The sequence below is a fragment of the Pollachius pollachius genome (genome assembly GCF_949987615.1).
Source record: "Pollachius pollachius genome assembly, chromosome: 15".
NCBI lineage: Eukaryota > Metazoa > Chordata > Actinopteri > Gadiformes > Gadidae > Pollachius > Pollachius pollachius.
The window spans coordinates 9,541,848-9,555,812 of NC_136948.1; the positions used below are offsets into that span (position 1 = coordinate 9,541,848).

The 13,965-nt window shown below is 49.4% G+C and overlaps 1 protein-coding gene across 1 annotated transcript in view; it reads left to right on the top strand.

Annotated features, from left to right (window-relative positions):
* LOC307086660 (serine/threonine-protein phosphatase 2A regulatory subunit B'' subunit alpha-like) overlaps window positions 1-13,965 on the top strand; it is a 55,511-nt gene that overhangs the window by 20,666 nt on the left and 20,880 nt on the right. The window contains 2 exon segments of the mRNA XM_079751946.1: window positions 4,409-7,976; window positions 7,978-8,253. Of these exon segments, the coding sequence (XP_079608072.1) occupies window positions 5,190-7,976; window positions 7,978-8,253 (3,063 nt within the window). The 5' untranslated portion in view covers window positions 4,409-5,189.

A 13,965-nucleotide genomic window follows, 5' to 3' on the forward strand; every position in this document is an offset into this window, starting at 1 on the left:
GTCACACACACACACACACACACATACACACATATGCGCACACGCACATGCACATCCATACTCACACACACCCACATGCAGATACACGTATGCACACGGTTACACACATCCATATACAGCAAGTGGTTTGTGTCTATGTGACAAAGGCATGCATGAAGAAATACTTATTTTAGATCGTGATAGGGCAAAAAGGAAACATAATTAAAGAAAGGAGACTGTACTGTACCTGATTATGGTTGTAAAGTACACCTTATCTAAAAGGCACTACGTGTGAGAATGTGAACCTCATTACTGACCCCTTTGGCCAGAAGAGAAATGCAGCCTGCTCCAGCTCTTACGTTGAGATCACTCAAGTGCAAGCTCCAAGGGTTAAGACGATAAAAATCATGAACTATTGTTAGTTATAATCATAGATAAACGTTAATTATGAACAGACAATGGGAGTGGCATGAGTGGATATAATGGACATAAAATGTACAACTTAAAAAGTTCTTAACAAGCCATTAGCCTCCCTTAGACTTCCCCTCCTTCCTTCTTCCTGGCCAAACTGCCCCAGTTCAAACATAATAGAAATCATCCCACAGGAAGGTCTAATTTTGTAAGTTAAATTAAAACTTTAACTTTAGCATTATTCCTCAGATAATGGTGAAGCAATTACTCCTGAATAAGCCTCATATTTATTTAATAATGATCTGAAGCAGAGCAGCAACAACGTATTTACATCTCTGAGGTTACGAACAATAATATTTTGGTATTTTGCCTTGATAAATGACAAATGATTAGACAACTCACGGTCACTGACTAACTATTCCAGCACTTCTGCCAAACTTGTACTTATTATTTGTTTTGTATTTTAACGCATATGCAGTGCATTGAGGCACTTCTTCTAAGTGTGTGTATCAGTGGCAGTGTTTTAATTCAGTTGCTGGGGCCCACTGTACAATTGAAGGAGTAATCTTTGAGTGAAAACACCTTCTCCCCGACAGCTGTCTCTGTTTATTGTGGGATTTACTCGTTATGAAAGAAAAAATGTCACCTTGAAATGAGTCAGTATTTAATTTGCTAAGAAATGCACAGATATTCATGTTGGCCACATGGTTTGTGTGAATGTGCGCATCAGCTGTAAGTGGGATTTTTGCACAGTGTACAGTATGTTTGTGTGCATAGTGCGTCTGTGTGTATTAGCCGATAAGACATCTCTGTGTTTTATAAACAACAGCAGCTTTTGATCTAGTGTGTGTGTATGTTTGTGTGTCACTCATGTCCCAAGCAAATCTTTGTAGTAATGGTCATATTCACATATGTGTGTGTGTGTGTGTGTGTGTGTGTGTGTGTGTGTGTGTGTGTGTGTGTGTGTGTGTGTGTGTGTCTGTGTGTGTGTGTGTGTGTGTGTGTATGTGTGTGTCATAACCATCCTACAGTATATATCTTTCCATCTGTCACAGTGGCTTCTGCTGAAATAGATCCAAGGTTACCAAGCAAGGTTTCTTATTCAGGACCAGACGACAGATTCAGCGGCAGAATCCCGTTGTTGACGTATAAACCTTTATCTGTGAAGTACAGAGACAGGCAGAAGTGGCCAATGTGTTTGTGGATGGGCCAGAGAAAGAAAGCATGCAGCCATTGTTTTTTTCAGCATATCTTTGGCAGTTGTTTTTCCAGGTGCCAGCAAGCCCCCCTCCTCCCGAGTGTCTCGCTTTCTCCTGCTCGGTAATGACCACAATGGATCTCATGTACCACACCTTCAGTCTGGTGTTTAGTTGTGTTCCTCTTTTCTCTCTCTATTTGTCTGTCAACTCGGACGGCTTGGAAACGTTGCAAGTTTGAACACGAATCAGGCCCTGCGTGTCTGTGTTTGAGTACATAGTGGGGACCGTGGGACGTGTTGTGAGGGGAAGTACTCATATTTTCCCATCCTTTTTTACGTGGAATTGGTCCAGTATTGAGTGAGTTTCCTCCAGCCAATTTAGCCTATTGACAGAGGCTCAAACTGTTACTATAAGTGTCTGACAATTATTATGGAAGGGATCCCTGTGGAGTAATGCAACTATTGATATTAACCTTTCGCTTGATCTGGTCGGTATGTTATTGTGTATAACCAAGTCTCGTTCAAAGAACAGTGTCGCTGTGAAACCTCGCAAGAGTTGGGTTGTTGCAAGAACGAAACGGTGGAAACGTGCGTTGGAGAGGGGAGAGCCGTCAAGAGTTTGTTGAGTTGGACTGCAGAACGCCTAGCTTAGGGTTCTCTCAAATATTTGGGGAGGAGGCATGAGATTGTAATGACAACTGGGAAAAGTCCCTCCAACAACTCAGGAGCCTTTCCATAATGTTGTCAGACGCTTATAATGACTATCTGAGCCTGAAAGAAGAATTGCTTTGAGACGATGTACAATGACGCAGTGCTGTTATGGGCGTTTTTTATTTGACCTTATTAATTGAGGATTCCACAAGGCTAGGCCGACCTGTTGCTAAAGATAGCGAGCTAGATATGGGTTTTGGGGGAGGGGCTTTGGGATTCTTTTTATGTTGGATACATTCAAAATGTAGCTTTAAGTGTGCAGGTAAAAGTAGCTTCATATAGTTTGAGGTTAGGACCTCAAGCTGTTTTTGTGTATATGTGTCTGTTTGTGTGTACGTGTGCGTGCGTGTGTGTTTGTGTGTGTGTGTGTGTGTGTGTGTGTGTGTGTGTGTGTGTGTGTGTGTGTGTGTGCTCGTCTGAGTGTTTGTCTATATGTGAGTAAGAGTATGCATTAGTGGGAGGGTACAGCTCTCTGGAATGCAATCCCTACCCCCCTACGCTTGGACTCAAGAAAGCAGTCTCTCACAGGCAGAGGGAGAGGGAAAAGAGAGGGGAGAGGGAAAGAGAGGGAGAGGGAAAGAGAGAGAGAGAGAGAGAGGAGAGAGAGAGAGAGAGAGAGAGAGAGAGAGAGAGAGAGAGAGAGAGAGAGAAGAGAGAGAGAGAGAGAGAGAGAGAGAGAGAGAGAGAGAGAGAGAGAGAGAGAGAGAGAGAGAGAGAGAGAGAGAGAGAGAGAGAGAATAAGGCAGAATATCATCGAATATGATCAGGGAGGGAGTGGTTCAAGATGGAAAAGGATAGGGTGATGCAAAGTAGAATACAATGGGATATAATGAGATGCTGGGAAGATTGAGCTGAAGTGAATGCAGTGCCAGGCACCACCGGCAACTGAGTTAGTCAGTGGCGCCTTGGTGGGCGGTCACACAAGCATGCAACATGTGCAGCCCAACAGCTGTTCCCGGGGACATACCTGTGCCCCTTGCTTCCGGAGGGCTGTCTCCGAGGAGGGTTTTATGGCCTTCCTGTGACGACTGGGAGGGGGGGGGATAAAAGGAAAACTTCTGAAGTTTTCAACTTGGAACCTATTTTCCATGCATTTGCTGCTGACGGGATCAGATTGTATTCTATCATGATGGAAAGAATCCCTGCAGAGAATTAAACTTGTTTTGCTTCATGCTGTCTGTATTTTATTGCTCTGTCTGTTTTTTATTGCATTGTCTGTTTTTTTATTGCATCGTATGTTGTTCAACTGAGTTTGGCTCAAGGAGAAGTCTCGTACTGAAATCTCGTTGCTTCATTGTCATAGTATATTTCCCCATTTTCGTGAACATCTCTTTTCCGCTGGACCTTATAGATAACACTAAGCTACGCTGTCTTTAGTTGTAGCTACTACAACCACACTTCTCTTGTTGCAACAACTCCACTCTTGAGAGACTTCCGATTGAGTGAGACTTGGTTGGACACAGTAACAAACAGACTATCAAGCAAAGATAAATTGGAAAGTTTTATGGATTCGTTCCATAATGTTAGAATAGGAATATTTTAACACCACATTGAAGCCCATTTTTCAGCGGATTATGACTGCAGTGTTCTTGCTGAATACCGGACCAGTGCAAACTCATTTTGTCCACACTAGTCCCTTGGACACAAATTATCGTAAAATAGGGAGAAAAACACACCCCTCTGTGGCCCCCTTCCTCTCCACCCTTTGATCTTAGTGTGTGTGTAGGTGTCGGTCTATTTGTGCATGCAGTTGGAACTGATGTGAAAGGAAGTTACGTTTTTTGGCCATTCTTTGATGATGAATTGACGATGATCGGCTGTCACTTGGACCGTAGTCAAAGGGAGGATTCAGTGCTTCTTTACTCGGAAATGTACTACAGGTACCGAAGCATGGCCATTTGTCTCACACAGTCATACGCGGAATGAGTCACTCCTTATGATATGTTAAAATGTATTTTGTTTCTTGTTTCTTGTCTCTCTCTCTCTCTCTCTCTCTCTCTCTCTCTCTCTCTCTCTCTCTCTCTCTCTCTCTCTCTCTCTCTCTCTCTCTCTCTCTCTTTTCCCCTCACCCTCTACCCCTCCCTCTCTTATCCACTTGCTAAACCACAGGTGGTGTCCCCCCATCAAGAGTGTCCCACTTCAGAGAGAGAGAGGGAATCAACCACCTTCACACAGAGAGAGTGAGAGCTCTTGAGCCCAGCCTAGCATCTGTGACAGTTCCCCTGTTAAACGGCAGCTGCGCCGAATTCAGCAAATGCTCCTCAGCCCCTCCAGGACGGAGCCAGACGCCAGGAGACACGGGGGAGGAGGGGGTTCATCCTGCGTTTGGCTGCCCAGCGTGATGAGCCAAAGCTGGGGACCATGTTGAAGCCCAGCTGGCCATGGAACAGGCCCCTGGGGCTGCTTTTGTGCAGGCATGGATTATAGCCTTGCTGCTTGCTGATGCCGCCTCTCTCTCTTTTTTTTCTCGACGTGGATATCTGCCATGAGCGTTGTTAAAGGATAATAAGGAGGAAGAGAAGGCTGTGAGTTGAGCCCCGTAAAAAGAGCGAGAGGAGGGCTTCCAGCAGCAGTGATGAAGAGGCCCTTCCTCATTCCTGGCTCTCTCTACAGGGTCCCTGCTGGGGAACCTGTACCTTTTATCTAAGGCCTCTGCAGACTGTGAATCTCAAAGGGAATATTTATTCTGGATTCATAATTGGGAAAATCTTTCTGTGGAAATACGCAGGACACATTTTTGGGCTGACGAAAACCAAGGAATAAAGGAATGGATTATAGGCACAGCACTATTTTATTGCTGCTCTATTTTTAAGCCATCTCTCTATTCTCTTTATACTTACACACTCACCTCTCACCCGCGCGTCCCTCTCGCCTCGCGGACCCCGTCGCCATGGCGGCGGCCTATCGCGTGGTGGTGAGCAGCGTGAGCTGTTACAACAGCGTGGTGGTGGACCGACGGGTGCACAAGCACGCCGTGCACTACTGCGCGGGGCCATGCGGCGCCGTGTCGCAGGGGCTGGAGTGCGCCGTGGCCCACCGCGGCACCTGCTCTGAGCTGCTGGTGGCCCCCGAGCCCGGGCCCCTGGACCGCAACTGTTCCATGCACACGTACTCTCATCACATCACCACGGCGACCGGGACGACCTACCAGGTCTCCGCCGGTCACGGGAATAGTCTTTCCGTGGACACCAGCGGGGGCCTGGAGAGGGCAGGGAGCATCGGCAACGTGTCCATGGGAGAGGAGAGCCCCCCGTGGAGGGTGAAGAAGTCCCCCGGCGGGGGAGGTGGCTCCATGGGGAACCTAGCGTCCGCCACCAGTCTGAAGGACATCACGGGCGAGGCCATCAACCTCGCCAGCGGGAAGCTCAAGGAGTTCTCCTTCGACAAGCTCCGCCTCTCCACGTCCAGCCACGTCACCTTCCGCAAAGGCCGCAAGGTGCGCCCCGATTCGTTCAGCCGCCGCTCCACCGACCTGGACATCATCTACGGCCACTTCAGCTCCTCGGTGACCACCAACGGCTACGCCGCTACCGGCGGCCCCGTGAGCGGCACGGCGGCGGCGGCGTCCAACGACGAGAACCTCCCGCCGTTCACCGCGGCCAAAGGGGCGACGGTGGAGGAGGTGAAGGCGAAGGGGGCGGGCAGCTTGTCCGCGGTCACCAAGGTCGGCGGAGGCTCAACGGGCAGCCTCTCCAGCGTGTGCAGCGGGTCTCTGGACCAGGGCTTGAACACGGTGGCCTCACTGTACCTCAACACACTGGGGGAGGAGAACCTGATCGCCAGGCTCCTGGAGAAGACCCGGGCCGAGGCCGGCAACGGAGCGGGCGGAGAGGACATCCGCGCCTGCCTGGACATCCTGCTGAAGTGTTCGGAGGACCTGAAGAAGTGCACAGACATCATCAAGCAGTGCATCCGGCGCAAGGGCCCCGGCGGGAGTGGATCGGACGACGAGGGGGCCAATCCGGAGAGTATTTACCGGGCTGTGATGACCCGACTGAGCTCCTACCTGAAGAGGCTTCCCCTGGAGCTGGAGGGCATCGGGGGTCTCGGCCGCTTGGTCGGTGGACAAGGGGGCCCGGGGGCACCATCCAGCGGGCACAGTGAGCTGGCGGAGCTTGTCAACAGCCTCCACTCCATCCAGCAGGGTCCCTTCTCCCCCATCTTCGGCCACGATCAACCCCCCCGATACGAGGATGTGGTCCAGTCTCCCCCGCTCCCCAAGTCTCCGTCTATGCCCTCCTCTGCTCCGGCCCCGTCCAGCTGCTCAGCGACCTACTCATCGACTTCATCCTCCAACTCCTCTTCTTCTTCCTCATCCCCTTCGAGAGCAGAGACCGTAAACGCCATGCAGCTCCAGGGCTCCAAACCGAGTCAGCTGACCAATGGACTGCAGCGTTCCCCCCACCACCATGCTCTCCCTCCCCCGGCATTCACGCATTCTGCCTCCTCGCCTTCCTCGTCTCCGTCACACTCCCCTCTCCCACTTTACAAGCACACCCTGCCGGCAACCCCCATGGAGGCGCTCTTCATCGAGGAGGACGCCGATGTCGGCAAGAGTGGTGAACAGTCGTCCCCACAAACGTATGCCTCCAGCAGGGGAGCAATGGAGAGACGTTCCCAGTCCCAGATCAGAAACGGCACGGCGTATGCAAAAGACACACTCCCAGCCTCCCCACCTCACACACTCCGGAGCACCTTGGGTACTCCGTCATCCAGTGCCGGTTACAAGTCCTCGTGGGATTTGACAAGCCCTGCGGCCCCCAAAGCCACCCCGGGAACACCGTACAGGAACGACGACATCGACAAGCTCCTGCTGGACTTGGAGAACCTCTCCCAGAGCATGAACCACCAGAGGGAGAAAGAGCCTCCTCTGCCGGTTAAGACCAGGAAGATGACGGGGGAGGGTGGCGTGGGAAGGACCGCCAGCGTCGCTCCACCCCAGCCCTCATCGAAGCTTCAATCCAAGGCACAAACCCAGACACCAGCGAATCACCATTTCACCAATGGCTCTACCTCCAAGGCCACACAAGGCCTGATGCCTGTGCCTCTCCCGGGGGAAAGCCATGGAGAAGGCGGTGGTGGTGGGGGGGAAGAGGACGGGGCCCTGCTGCTGCGGATCCTGGAGAGCATCGAGAGCTTTGCTCAGGAATTGGTGGACTCTGGGGCGGGGAGCACAGGCAGTTCGGAGAGGAGCAGTGGGAAGGAGAGGGAGGTTATGAGACTCCTACAGGATACGCTTGCCACGGCCGGCAGGGCTGAAACCCCTCCTCAGAGCACACAGATGGCAGCGCTTGCCTCTACGCCGCCCGTGAACCTACCTGAATCAGTTCCTGCTGTGCCTCCGAAACACAGCCACTCGAACCCTCCTGCGGCCTCGCCAGCACCCGTCCAACACACACCCATCCCACACACACCCGTCCAACACACACCCGTCCAACACACACCCATCCATCACACACCTGTCCCTCACACACCTGTCACTCACACACCTGTCACTCACACACCTGTCCCACAGACAGCCGTTCCACACACAACCGTCCCACACACACCCGACCCACACACGCCTGCTCCCTCTGAACCTCTGTTTGCGGCTGTACCAGAACTTTTATCTCTTCTTCTGGCACAAGCGTCCACCACCACCTCCACCACAGCACCCACCCCCACACCCATCCCCGCCCCCCCCGCCCCTACCCGAGGCCAAGCACAAGGTCCAAGCTGAGGAATCGGAGATCCCTGCGGCAAAAACGTCAGCAACTTCACCTGGAGCCCTACCTTCTCCACCGGTCGACCTACACACCTCGACTCCGGACACTGCTCAGCCCGAAACGTTGGCCACCGTCGTTGAAGTGACCACCGTCGCCGGGAGAGATGATGACGGCACCGTTGGCAGCCCTGCTGCTGTGAGGAACACCGGCTCCACCCTCCTGATTCAGCAGACTCCTGAAGTGATCCGGGTGAGTGGCACACCAATGAATGTATGCATGAAATAATGTCAAGGTGTCAAAAACAGTGCTACAAGCTGATTGGCTCATATCACATTTAGATTGCAAAAATCAATTAGATTGCAACTCTCTCATGTTTACGTTCCACCCATGTGACTGTAAGTGCATTGATTGCATACTTCAAGTTATTACTCAGGTTAAAGTCAGTGCGAGGGTTTAATGGTGCCATAAGTGGGTCAGCGTAGCTGCTGGAGTTAGTAAAGGAGCGGGATGGATGTTTGTTTATTAGCTGAGGTCAAGTTGCTGATACAGTGTCTTTGTATCTGGACTGAAATAGAAAACTGACTCTCCCTTCCGTGGAATTGTACAGCTCGGTGTTAGGAGTGGCTCACTGTTGACTTTTCCTGGAGACTGTGTGTGTGTGTGTGTGTGTGTGTGTGTGTGTGGGTGTGTGTGTGGGTGTGTGTGGGTGTGTGTGTGTGTTTGTGTGTGTGCGTGTGTGTGATTTGCCCTGACTTTGCTCCTTACAGAATATTTCAGAGGTAATTTAGGGTTGTGCTTAAGGCAAAGCGAGGCAGAGGTTGTGTGTCTGTGTGTGTGTGTGTGTGTGTGTGTATGTGTTTGTGCATGTGGCGCCCAAACTAAGATTTAAGACTCAAGAGGGCAATCCAGGCTTTAATGTTTTGTGTGTGTGTAAGGAAAGAAATTAAAGACTTAACTAATGCTGTGTATAGACAGGCCCACAGCTACACACACACACACACACACACACACACACACACACACACACACACACACACACACACACACACACACACTCACACACTGTTATGGAACTATGGGATGGAAATTATTGCTATTTATTTTCCCACCTCATGCCTTTTATCTCTCTCGCCCTCTGTCACGTCTCTCTCTATCTCTCTCTGTCTCTCTCCCTCTGTTGATTCCCCACCTTTTGTGTTACTCAACCTCAATCTTCCTTTATGTTTGTTTGTTTGTTTGTGTCTTATTGATTGTGTGTTTTCATGTGTGTGTCTTGGATTGGGTTAGCTTGCTGGATGGTATAACCCTATAGGGAACCTATTTCTGCTGTCACTGCTGAAGCTTCACCATGGAAGCTGCAGCATAGTTCACAACCAGCATTCCATACCTTACCTTCCTTTTCCTTCTCCTCCCTTTCCATCCATCCAACTATTGTCATGCCCATTTGCCTCTTCTACCCCTCTTTTGCTTTTTTGTTCTCACTTATGTATGTTCTTACTTCACCCTTTACTCCGTTCTGCATCCCATCTCTCTCTCGCTCTCTCTTCCTCTCACTCTCTCACACACACACACGCACACACACTGACAACACACAAACACACACACACAGAGACACACACACATCCCCCCCATAGGCCGAGGCCCAGTCCTAAGTGGTCCGCCGCTGGCTGTCCTGTGTTATTTCCGGAGCGGAGGATGTGTTGTTGCTGTGTGACAGGCAGAGCCAACAGGCGGACTTCGTTCCAGTGATAGGTTGTGGGGGTGGGGGGGTGGAAGTGGTGGTGGTGGTGGTGGTGGTGGTTTGGGGGGGGGGGGGGGGGGGGGGTTAGGATTGTTGCCACACATAGTGTAAATGGTGTGATTACCCACCACCCCAGCGCTCAACACGCCTTCCCTCTCCTCGCCTCGCCTGGGCTGGACCTAAATCAGTACCCCCACCCCCGCCCGCCAGTCGTACTATGGCATCTCACTAACAGACTCACTGTCGCCACAGTGTAAGGGGACCTGCGCGTGCAGGTGTGTTTTTGCGTCTGTGCCCACGTCACATGCACGTAAGCCAGGTGCCGTGTGTGTGGACCAAATGAATCACTCTGTGGTGTGTGCGTGCGCCCGCGTGTGTGTGTGTGTGTGCGTGCGTGCGTGCGTGTGTGTGTGTGTCTGTGTGTGTGTATCAGTGCGTGTGTGTGTGGGTCAGTGTGTGTGTGTGTGTCAGGGTGTGTGTGTGTGTGTGTGTGTGCTGGCCGTCGCCGCTGTGCTACCGTGGGTCACAGCTGAGTTTGGGAATAGCTCTAGGACATCCAACACCAGCTCTGGTACTCTGGGAATTATGTTAATATCCGCCCAGCAACAAGACCGCCCCTGGGGTCAATTGCACATTAAACTGCCAATCAGACTGTAAACAAGACGAGCCCCTCACACTTTGCACATGTGAGTGCCTGCCTGCCTAGCTCCCTGAAAGTACTCCTTGGATTCATTATGATTGGCCCCTATCATTGCCATTCATCTCAACTTTCGTCGGAATTTGAAATTGAGTTTTTAAGTTCTTAGCTCTGATTGGAACTTGGCTCGATCAGAATTGAGCCTTTTATAAGCACATTTTGTGATCTGATTTAAGGTCTAGTTGGAATTTAGCTCTGATCAGAACTTGGCATTGATAAATTGTGATTTATTTGATTAAAAAGTGCTTTAAGCCTGTCGCGTTTTGCTGTCTTTCTTTAGGTTCCCTCTCTTCTCAACTATTGAGCATGTGTGTGCTTGAGTGTGTTTGTGTGTGTGTGTGTTTTTTTGTGTGTGTGTGTTTGTGTCTGTATGCATGTCCCTGCGTGTGTGTGTGTGTCTATGTGCTATCTTCCTGCTTGTGTGCACATGATACCGTTTACTGCCATAGAAAAGGCACATAATCAGCAGAGATATGCTCGCCCTAGCGTCTGGCCATTCATTTCATGTGGAGGTCGTGTGTACTCACAACCTCAAGTTCAAACCATTTCAACTCAAACCTCTTTTAAGGCTGACCTTTCAAAGGCCCAATCAGATTACGGTTTGAGACGTACAAGGAGTTCAAACAGAGGACACAAAGCTACAGGCGCAGTCAGTTACCTCTGAAACCCGCTTTACCTTTGTTTTTTTCTGTTTTACTTGTGCTGTCTCAAAGGTGAATGTTTTTACGTTTGCATGCCTTAATATGTATGCCAAGTATTTGTAAACCTGTTAAGATAAACATGTTTTAACAATATATGAATACACTGCCTGCCTCTGTGTGTGTGTGTGTGTGTGTGTGTGTGTGTGTGTGTGTGTGTGTGTGTCTGAATATGCCGACTGCATCACACCCCGTCACTGAGTGCAGACCATTAAGCTCTCCCCATGTGCTTAAGCCTTAATGCAGAGTTTGCTGCACCTGTCAGAAACCCCGCCATTAATCTCATTGGAGACAGCAGAAGCCAGCCTATATGAGTCAGATGCAGGGGCCAGGCCAGTCAAATTTTGAGTGATGGGGATTGCATCAGAAAACTGGCAAGAAGGAGGCCAAAATTAGGCCTTGAGGTTTATGAATTTCTGAGCATTGCCTCTCAGATCGTTAGTGAGGGAATCTTCTCTTTATTTACTCTGTGACGGCTTATGCATGGCCCCTCTGTGTTTTGGATGAAATTTAAGTGGAGATATTTGAGAAGATGTTTCTCTATATTTAGCGCTTGTGTTTGTGTCAGTGGGTGTCCTTCAAAACCAACGCTGACAGGCTTCACACACACACACACACACACACACACACTGACACACACACACTGACACACACACACTGATACATACACACACACACACACACACACACACACACACACACACACACACACACACACACACACTGCCAGATTGACAACTTAATCAAGTACAGCATTGGTCGGAGTGTTTACGTCAACTGCAACGGTATGTTTTTCTTGTCTAGAATAGAAAAGCCACATTTAGCTTGGATCTTGGAGCTCACGTTGTTGGTGTAGCTACCATAACAGGCTGAAATGTGTCCGTCAAACGGTCTCGGAACACACGCCCCAGGTTAAAAAATCGTTGACATAGTAACAAACTGAATGACCACTGCACAGCGCTCAGAATTGGACTCGCGTGTAATCATGATTCAACACTGCCAGTGAAGCGTTAGTCATGACTGAAGGCCGTCATAGTGTTGCAAAGATTCCCATTTTTAACCGCTAATGCGCAAGCATATGTCGACACGGTTCATCTAACTGCTTCTCTCTCACTCTTGCCGGCTGGGACATGACATGGACTGGTTGAGGGGTCATACGGCAACAAATGTTTCACTATAATCCCCGGGCAGGATTGGCCAGTGATTAGAGTGTCCACTCTGCTTGTAACTTTGGATAAAAAAGTCTGCTAAATTACTAAATATAAGTCAACTAAATCACTAAGCTAAGTAGATAAATATAAATGAGCAAAGAAACCTTTTAACAATGCAAGTTGTCCTAGAAAAATTCAAAGTTTTAGACAATCTCAATACTGCAGTGTTGCTGGTTCGATTCCGCTGTTCAAAGTGTTGACACGTCTTGTCCTTTACCAAGACATCCTACTCCTAAGCCACTCCTGGCCAGCAATTGCCACCATGCAAGGTTTGACTCTTCCAACTGTGCGTGGTGGGCATAGCTATTCTGTGAGTGATGTAAACAAGTAAAGTGCTTTGAGTGCCCCTAGTGGCCTGATATTGCTGTTGCCACTGTATAATAGTGTGTATTAGCTCCACAGTCACTCACCATGCCTAGGCTTGTATCTAATGAGCCAGAGAGTTTAAGTCTCTGTTCTGACACAGAGCCTGAACACCCCTTACTAGGGGAGATAAGAGCAGAGGGAACAACAATACTTGAGTTTATATAAGAAACAGCATGAAAGACTTATCATAAGCAAACACTGTGAACTTGGCGCAAAGAGTACTTCTGGGGACCGAGGGGAGGGTGATGAACAGCGAGAGGGGGGGTTGAGTTGTTGGCCCAGGCTTAGGTTTGCATGACATCACCCTTCGGCTGTGTTCGCAGGAAATTAGGTCAGAGCAGGAACCTTGTTGGGACAGGGGAGGACTTCCACACAGGTGCGAGTGGACACAGCTACAAGCACACGCATGCACACGGACACACACACTCTGCCACACACGCACACGCACACACACACACATATTCATATCATTGATTAACCAACTGGGCCTGTGCTGGTATGTATGAATGTTAGGGATCAAATAGAATTAAAAGGACTAAAGTTAAGTGAAGACAATGGAAAAAGGTCCACGCAGGCACGCACGCAGGCACGCACACACATGCACACACACTTTGGACCCACAGGAACCTCGGTTCAGATTCATACAATGGGGGCTTATGAAGTACACACACACACACACACACACACACACACACACACACACACACACACACACACAGTAGGTGCACACTCTTTGCCTTTAAGGGAGTGACATAATGATCCAGCATTCAATCTGGGATATAATCCAACTGATGTTTCCCAGCGCTCGTGCACACACACACACACACACACACACACACACACACACACACACACACACACACACACACACACACACACACACACACACACACACACACACACACACACACACACACACACACACACACACTCACACAGAGCACACACACAGATAGAGCACACTATTGTGTAGGTCAGACTTTTATTTCATAGGCTTTTTGACTTTGAGAGGCATATGGCGTAACGCATCCGTTGGCCTCCCCCCTGATCACCATGGAAACCAGAACAACATGTTTATAAATGCCAGAGTAGCTCCTTGAAAACAGGATTTGTGCAGTTAAACTGGTAAATGTGGACACAATAGCATCCTGAGTTTTGTTAAGTTTATTTTTTTATTTTTTTAAGTATCCTGGCTGTGTGTATGTGCGTTTATATTGCTTATGTGTTTTTGTGTGTGTGTTGAATAAA